Source organism: Rhamphochromis longiceps, unplaced genomic scaffold, assembly GCF_057381845.1.
Source record: "Rhamphochromis longiceps isolate RC_006_pf unplaced genomic scaffold, R_longiceps_female_GT1.1 unmapped_scaffold_4, whole genome shotgun sequence".
Taxonomy (NCBI): domain Eukaryota; kingdom Metazoa; phylum Chordata; class Actinopteri; order Cichliformes; family Cichlidae; genus Rhamphochromis; species Rhamphochromis longiceps.
In genome coordinates, this window is record NW_028187224.1 from 2216275 (window position 1) to 2224778 (window position 8504).

Here is an 8504-nt window from a genome sequence, read left to right on the forward strand (position 1 = left end):
AAGTGCTATATAAATACAGGCCATTTACCATTTATTTTACCATTTAGTATAACGACCTCTTCTTAGCTTGTATGTATGATGGTGGATAAATGAAATATACAACGAAAATTTAACTATATTACAAAAGAACATCTATCTTGGAAACATCAAATGACCGGAGCATAACTTGTCAACTAGTCCGAAACTAAGTTATGCAGGAACAGTCAAAGACACCTTCTCATGTCACATTTCTATTCATTTCTATATAATTAGATTAGACAATAAAGAGTTATCTAATCTAATTATTCATTCAAAACACTTATGCATAGCTGTATTTTATACAGCTCATACAGAATTCAAAGTACAGGTTCATGTGAGTATTTAATGTACGGCTCAGATCTACAGAATTTCAGCGTTTCTAGAGCAGACACAGAGCTCACGTCACAACAGGCTTCAGGCGCCATTTTACTGAGTTTAACAATATATTCAATTTTAATTTCGGTCTAGCTGACATTAGGTTATGTACGCAGCACGCAATTGAACCTCATATTTTAGAAGCCAAAGATTCAGATTAGCTGGGAGCAGCTTCACTTAATTATAACAGTGGTTTTGTTAGGAAAACAGTTGGATACTAAATTGCGCTGACGTCAACGGCTAACGTATCTAGCTAATCGCTACTGTTAGCACAACATTAACAGCAAGCTACAATGATGAGTAACAAAAACAAAACAGTAATGTCATGAGATTTTATTATTTTGCATTATTTCTATCGTTTTACTATATTATCTGTTTATTTACTCATATAATGCAAAGCTTAAAGGAGCACATAGTCTTCACATATTTTTATGTCTCTCCCCCACAGTTATGACATGCGCATAGACACATGAACTCTGCTCTTATTGTAGAATAGAGGAAGAGGCTCCTTGGTAACAGGAAAAGCCGTTTTGCTGTTCTCTGAAGGAGAGAGACTACACACACACACGTTTACACATACATCTTTACTATCTTTAGATATACTCAAGTCTGAAAAAGAGGAAATGTCATGAAACTGCTTCTGTGTATAAATAAAGCCTGACTGCAGCGCGTCGGTGTGAGTATGATCCATTCTCTCACCCGTGCACGTAGTTCTTTGAAAACTCTCTGACTGTCTTGTATTCCTTCATTGTACTTAAAATGTCACAAAACCACTGACAAGTAATAAGGTTTTAATGAAAATGTTTTACCTTTTCCAACAGTCCCAGAATCCACGGCTTCAAAGTCCAGCAGGTACTGAAGACTGTTATCCGTTTCACTGTCACCGTCCGTGAGTTTTTTTTCCCGAAAGGTCAAGGCCCGCCGCTCGCGCACTCTGTCTGCGCATGCGCATCCCAACGACTGACCCCCTCCGTCCGCTCCCGGGAGGTTACAGTATGACATGTTCTGACGTCACTGTCTCTCTCCCTGTCATTGATTTGGCTCGAAACACATATTAACAAATTGCTCAGTGATGAACAACTACTCAGATCATTTACCTAAGCTGTGCTTTGTCAAAACGAAGTGTGTGTTCATTACACTGACATTCTGTTCTGCAATTGTTATTTACTTGTATTTTATAATTTGACTTTACATACTGCTGGGTGGTTTGTAAAGTTTACAATAACCAGTATTATCATTATGCTATATTTTCAAAAATATATAATAATCTCTAAAGTAATGCCTTGGAGTAGAAAATAGTAATGCTTTATTAAAATTTAAAACTAAAGTACAGTATTTGAATGTGTGTATTGTGTCTACTGTTTGCAAATATTTCTAACTTTTATTTGAATATTCAGTTTCCTACCATCTTCTCTTAAAGGGTAATTGCCAGGTAACCCGCCCTCCCCCTTCGCACACACATGCACACAAAGAAAACACACAGTATAATTCACAGCCTCATTATAGTGAATAAATATTTATGCCATTTACACCATCAAACTTAGATTGCTAAGGATGAAGAACCTTTTGTTCTTTAAAGAACCATTTGTAATAGCTGAAGAACCATCCACAAAATAAAAAGGTTCTTTGACGTATGATGGTTCTTTAAAGAACCATGAAGACATCTGAAGAACCATTTAAGAACCATAATTTTTCTGAGAGTGGGACTCACTGTTTAAAGCACTGAGTGCTCATAGAGAGATGCTCCATGAGTCCCAGTACAGACTACAAACATGGTGGAAACTTAGCTTTGATATCCACACACTCTGCACGTCTGTGAGTAACTGTGATGAAAATGTGCAGAGATCTGTGTCCAAACAGGAGGAAGACTGTAAAGACTCTGTGCTTCTAACAGCCTCTGTTAACATATGTGAGGCTGTTTGTTGTTGTTGCCATGGAGCTTTGCACTGTTTGGGTCAGCAGGTCATGTGATCAGGTTTGTTCTGCTGGACGATGGTTCAGTGTCAGGTTTGTTTGCATTCATCAATAAATATCTAAATAAATCAAAGACTCCATGTTTGTTCTTTCATCATGTGACCTCTGCTCATCCATCTCTGTGTGTATCAGGATACATTTGGTTCATAATACACAGAAAAATCAGAGTTATTACCTGTAATAAATGTGAAAGATTCCTGCAGTGATAACCAGGCAGGACTGAAACACATCCAAGCTGTCACCACGGTAACAGCACCGCCCATCCACAGGTGAGGGGAGGAGCAAAAAGAGGGACTTTGACCATTTTATACTAAAAACACTCAACTAATGTTTCTAATATGAAACAAATAAGCCCACATTAATGTGAGCGTTTATTAAATAATAATAATCATGATTTCCTCCTGATCTCATTTCCACAGCAGAGAAAACTGTGGTGAGTACTTTTCTATGCTGTGGTGTGCTGGGGGAGCAGCACAGCAAAGAGGGACTCATCCAGGCTGGAGAAACTGATCAGGAGGGCTGGCTCTGTGGTCGGCATGAAGCTGGACACTCTGGTGACAGTGGCAGAGAAAAGGACATTAAAGAAACTGATGGACATTATGGACAATGCTGGGCATCCTCTGCACACGGCCATAAACAACCAGAAGTCTGTTCAGTGACAGGTTGCTTCTCCCAAAGACAAGAACTAACAGACTTAAAAACTCCTTTGTCCCACATGCCATCAGACTGTTTAACTCCTCTCTGGAGGGGAGAGGGAGGGGAAACAGGAGGACAAAGGAGGGGGGAACAACTAAGCTGTAGTGCCTCTGCACCTCACTGTACAATACCTTGTGCAATACTTTTTGTAAATAGTCAACAGTGCAATAGACTCAATACTTGAAATGTGCAATTCAATTGTATTTTTATTTACAGAACTGTTATATATATATATATATATATATAACAGTTCTGTAACTGTAACTTCGGTCGTTGCTGTGCTTTTTTTGGAAGTCTTATCTTATCTTATCTTATCTTATATTGAGGTGGAGGGTGTGGTCTGTGGCTCAGGTGTAGAGTGAGGGTGGGGTGCACCACAGCAGCATGCTGGGACTGCTGAGGGTGGAGGAGGGAGTGATGATGACATCAGAGCTGCAGCACAGAGACCAGTGAACACACAGTCTGTTCATCTTTGCATAGATACAATATACAGCACAATATTGAATGACAGACACGCTGTGGGAGCTTCCACAGATACACTGACGTCAGCATCCAGAGTCCTCCTGCTGCTCCCCCCTCAGAGCCCCGTGATCAGCACCAACACATTCAGTTAGATGACAGAGTCCAGCTGCAGCTAGAATCAGCTCCCCTCTGTGAACAACAGCACAGCGTCAGTGTTTCACACTCAGTGAAAGGAGGAAACAGCAGAAGAACACCATGTGTGCTACGTTTCCCAGGACACACTACAAACTGCACAAATACAGAGCAGCACGTGGAAGGACCTGGAGCTGCATTTACAGAGCTGCAGACAGCGTGATGTCCTGTATGGACAGGTGGAAGGAACCAAGTCCTCAGCTGGAACACTCGTGTTTGTCCACAGACAGGAAACACAGCAGGAAACTTCCTCACAGAAGTGCAGCTCATGGATAACACACTTCCTGTCAGTCAGAATGAGGCTGCAGCCAAACACAGAAAGGTGTTTTTGTCCAGATGAGCCCAGAGAAGAAACACGAGTGTTCACAGACATCAGAAGCTCAGAGAGGTGAAACATGAGGTTGGAGTCCTCGTCAGCATCCAGAAGAGCTGCTGTGAAACCCTGAGTACTCATGACAGACTCTGATGGCACAAACACATCATGATTCAAACAGAAAGACAAACATGGAGCTCCTGATCCTCCTGCATGAGAACAAGCTGACATGAGCGCTGTGTCTGAGAGTGTCTCCCTGTCACAGTGACAATAACACAGCTGCTGCTCACAGTCATTAAACTGACCTGAGGTCAGCTGTGCTCCTTACATATGAACCATGTGACCTCACATCAGTGCTGTGGATGACTGTAGTCATAGAAGAGTAGAGCTGTAGCAGGTGGTGTGAGGAGGAGGTGGTGTATTCTAGTTAACGCAGTACTGAAACACTCCAGCAGAGGGCGCTGTTAAGTCCTTATTGTAACACAGTTACTGTGTGCAGTTAGACTTCATACATAATCTGCACTTATTTCCATCAGACATGCTGTCAGTAAATGATTGGTTTCTATACATTTCTAAACACAAAACCTCTTCACACTTCTAACATGCACATTTACACAACTAAATGGCAGTATTGATGAAAAGAAACACATTCAACAAATCCATTTAAACCTTAAAACAAACAAAAGGAAGCATCTCTATGGACAAACAAACCCCTCCACTTGGTTTGACCTGCTGATGTCATGTGTGGCATCAGCAGGACTTTAAAATGAGGAAATGCCGGGCGGGCGTTTCCCCACACCTGACCCTCATGAAGACTGGAAAGACAAACAAAGTAAGAACAAATGACTTAATCTGTAACATAATAAAATGTAAAGAAACATGTAACTGAGTATTCAGCTTCATTTGCAGAATGTTTGATTTGCCAGCAACTGAATGCTTCCACACACAAACCCGGCATAGTGAGTGAAGCAATGTTACTTAACAAATAGCAAATCATAGCAAATACATAGAAACAGAATAATGTGTTTAATATGCAAAAGAAGAAGAAGAAGTAAACACATATGGAGACCATTGCAGCTCATCCACCAGTGGGGTAAAAAGAGCAACCAAGAAAGTGGCAGCCTGCACGGCCACAGATGTGCTGGAGGAGCTAGAAGCTCTACCCATGGAGAAACTCCTGGAGAACCTTGCTAAGCCTAACAGGGGACAGGTACTTCTGCCCAACCTGGCAGCCACAAAGTGAACTCATTTAGGTAAAGATAACCACATGCACCTAACCAGCCTGCACCAGCCTGACATTTCTTCCTCCTAAGTAAAAACGAATGTATGGATTGAACTTAGAGTCTCAGCTCAGTTTTCTATTTTGACCACCTGCACCCCAAGATACTCTTTTAAAAAGTGTTGTTTTCAGATCCCTTTGAAGTTCATAAAGGGCCTGTTCATTTTCATTCAGATGTTTTATTACATAAATGTTACTGTTTTCTTTTGATTTATGCTCCCACTACACTGCACCTCTACAAACAACAATGCCACGGACTGTCAGCTGCTTTTACATGCTGTGAACATGAGTAGGTTTGATCAGAGTTTCAATTATCAAAGAAAAGACAAACTGAGCAAAAAGAAGGAAAAAAAGACCAACTTCCTCCCAACTGACAAGAAAAATACTCGTCATGTTTTCATAATAAAGGATCAGGCTCCCCATTTATGACAGCTTGGACCAATAATGTATGTTACACTGATGCTACTGTAGAGACAGGGTCAACATCTCTATTTAAATATAATTAATATACAAAACACAATAAAAGTTATACATGAATTATTCATTATTTTTACTATTGATAAAATTCATGTATACTAATCAAAGTTATACATGAGTAACGACATTATTAATAATGATTAATAATAATAATTCTAATGCCAACATGATGACTGTTCATAGCTCCTGCTTTGAAATACTGAACTTAAACATTGACCTGATGAAAGATCACAATTCACAGTGGCCCACTGTCAGAATCATTCTGAATATAAACTCATCGAGTTAATCTGAACCTTTCTCAAATGTGCTGTGAATAAATGCTGCTGCAAGCCACTGTGGGAAAGCTGTGTTATTATCATGGAAACATCTGTGACACATTCACAGAGGACGAGGACACAAAGGGACGACACGCAGAGGCTGTGTTAAAGTCAAAAATCCAAATCTTTAGTCCTAAACAGGCAGTGGTTACAAACAGGAAGACGAGCAGTCCATTAAACAGTCTACAGGGTCAAACATACAGAGAATTCAAACAGCTATTAAAAACAAATAACTGGACACTGAAAAACTTGTGTGAGGCACCAAAGGGAAGCAGCTGAGTATATTCAATGAATTCTCTTCAAATACAAAGACAGAAACTCCTACAGGCAGCATGCAAACTGAGCAGGATACACAAAGATCAGAGATTACAAAAGAAATCAGAAAAGGATTTCAAACTTACTGAGAGCAAGGCCTCTGTTACAAATCTGTCTAATAGAAAAACATGCTGTACAGATACAATACGCTCAGTGTTCATGGTCATTTAAAAACTGGCTCTACCTGAACCACTTCAATATTTTATGAAGTCACTGAGTCGACCATTTCTACAGTTTGTTTCCTTCATTGCAGTTAGAGTGCGGCTGGTAAGGATGAAAACACACACAGAGCGTAAATTGTCTTTGTTAGTAACAAACGTCAGCAAAGAAAAGACAAAACACACAAACACTCTCATGATATTCATGAATCATTAGAAAGCATCCAAACATTCTGCTCGTGGACTTTTACAGTCTTATTTGCACTCACTCATCTTCATAATCATCCTGATCAATACATGACAGGGGAGGCTTTGAGGTAGGCGGGGCTCTCTGCTGATGTCAGCATGAAAGGCAGGACCAGCGTCTGCCACATGTTGGTGAAACATCACAGTACACTGGCGTGGTTTCCTTTCCAGATGTTGGACGTTTGACACTTCAACGTTGAGGCCAACAAGAAGACACAGTTTTGGGTCGGGTTGCTGCAGGGTTTCTAACTGAGCAAAAGCAGAAGCACACAGACCAACAGGGATCAGATGCTGAGTGTTAGAGGAACATCTGTGCTGATCACTGAATGCTGCTGTGGTCTCTTGTTGAAGTTGGCTGGTGGGACAGTCTAATAGTGATATCCTGCCCATCGGAGGAACACTTTTAAAAACACATGCAATACTTTGTTTGTATTACAGTCACAGTTTATGTTATTTTTGTCCTTTAAAAGTGTTGCTGTACTATAAAGTCCTATAATTTGAGGCTAAAATGGCTCAGAGAGTCTCTCTCTCAGAGGATCTCCTTTGAAAGTGGAGACGGCTTTATCCGCTGATCCACGTCACTTTACCTGGATGTTTTCTTTGAAGCTGGATGAAGACTCCTCTCCCTCACTCCTGCTGCAGCTGTGTGGTCCAGTTGGCCTCTGAGGTCACAGTCAACATCTGTAGCAGAAGAGGGGAAATAAAAGTCCAGGTTACCAAAACTGGGAGCTTTTCCAAAATAGAGCGTAACTGGACTTTTTCAGCCTTACAGGCAGATAGTCGTCTGAAGCTGCAGCTTTTTCTTTTTAGCTTTTTCCAATCTCTGCTCTCGGCTTTCTTTGAGAACATGTCTGCTTTCTTGGCATGGGTCTGTCTGCTGTTGGTGAAGAGACTAAATCCACATACTCGCTACTAAGATCTCCTCAAGTAGTCTCAACCAGATTACAGTTTAAGAGTAAATGTCTCCTGAGAGTTTCACCTTGGGGAGATGCTGTCTTGCTAACATGCAATCATGAGCATTAATCTATGAGGTGAAAAAGTAATTTTAAAAGCTCCAGCCACAAGTTTTATTTCATCTGTGTTTTGGTCAGAGTCCCATCAGACCTCCAGAATGGTGTCAGAGTGTTTTCTATCCACGTGATGAGCACAGGCCTCAGGTCCAGACCTCCACGGGCACCATAGCCTCTTTGGAGCTAATAGGTGCAAGAAGGTTTTGTTGGGATAGGAACTGAAGAGGAAACTGACGAGGAAGGCAAGGATCTTCTTCAGCTCCTCCGAGCCGGGACCTCTTTGTGTAGGCCAGCATTGGCCAGGTAGCCCTCCAGCATCGCTGGATGGCCGACAGTGGAAAACCTAGAGGAGTAGGAGAGAAACAGCAGCTTGGAGCATGTCTTTATACTGTTTAGTTTTTAGAGCCACAGACTTTCTTTTAATGTCATTGTTCAGGATCTATGACTGATTATGTATTTATTGTATTCCTCCATGACTGTGTGACAGCAAGTGGAAAAAACCAGCTTCACCTTTGTTGATATGCTTGTAATTTTAATATTGATTAAATGGCCCATGAAATAATAGAAAGCTCATATATGAAAATGTATTTTAAGAAATAAAATGTTAATCTGAATACAAAGGAGTACACTCACCTTCTGGTAGATGGAGGTGTAGCGAGCGCTGGTGAACAT

At 40.9% G+C, this 8504-nt stretch overlaps 1 protein-coding gene across 1 annotated transcript; it reads right to left on the bottom strand.

The window, feature by feature from the left end:
- Window positions 1-6359: 6359 nt before the first annotated feature.
- LOC146640663 (uncharacterized) lies at window positions 6360-8504 on the bottom strand. Its single transcript, XM_085400036.1, has 4 exons — window positions 8466-8504; window positions 7927-8175; window positions 7410-7503; window positions 6360-7071 (listed from the first exon to the last, which is right to left on the bottom strand). Exons 1-3 carry the CDS (start codon window positions 8502-8504, stop codon window positions 7450-7452), a joined length of 342 nt encoding a protein of 113 aa, XP_085256162.1. The 3' UTR covers window positions 6360-7071; window positions 7410-7449.

Bases quoted from the DNA above. Each gene is read 5' to 3' on its own strand.
- LOC146640663 (XM_085400036.1), bottom strand. From the start codon at position 8,504: ATGTTCACCAGCGCTCGCTACACCTCCATCTACCAGAAG. The intron at 8,176-8,465 runs GTGAGTGTACTC...CTACTCCTCTAG, and splicing joins ACACCTCCATCTACCAGAAG to GTTTTCCACTGTCGGCCATC. The intron at 7,504-7,926 runs GTCTGATGGGAC...CTTCTGCTACAG, and splicing joins ACTCTGACACCATTCTGGAG to ATGTTGACTGTGACCTCAGA.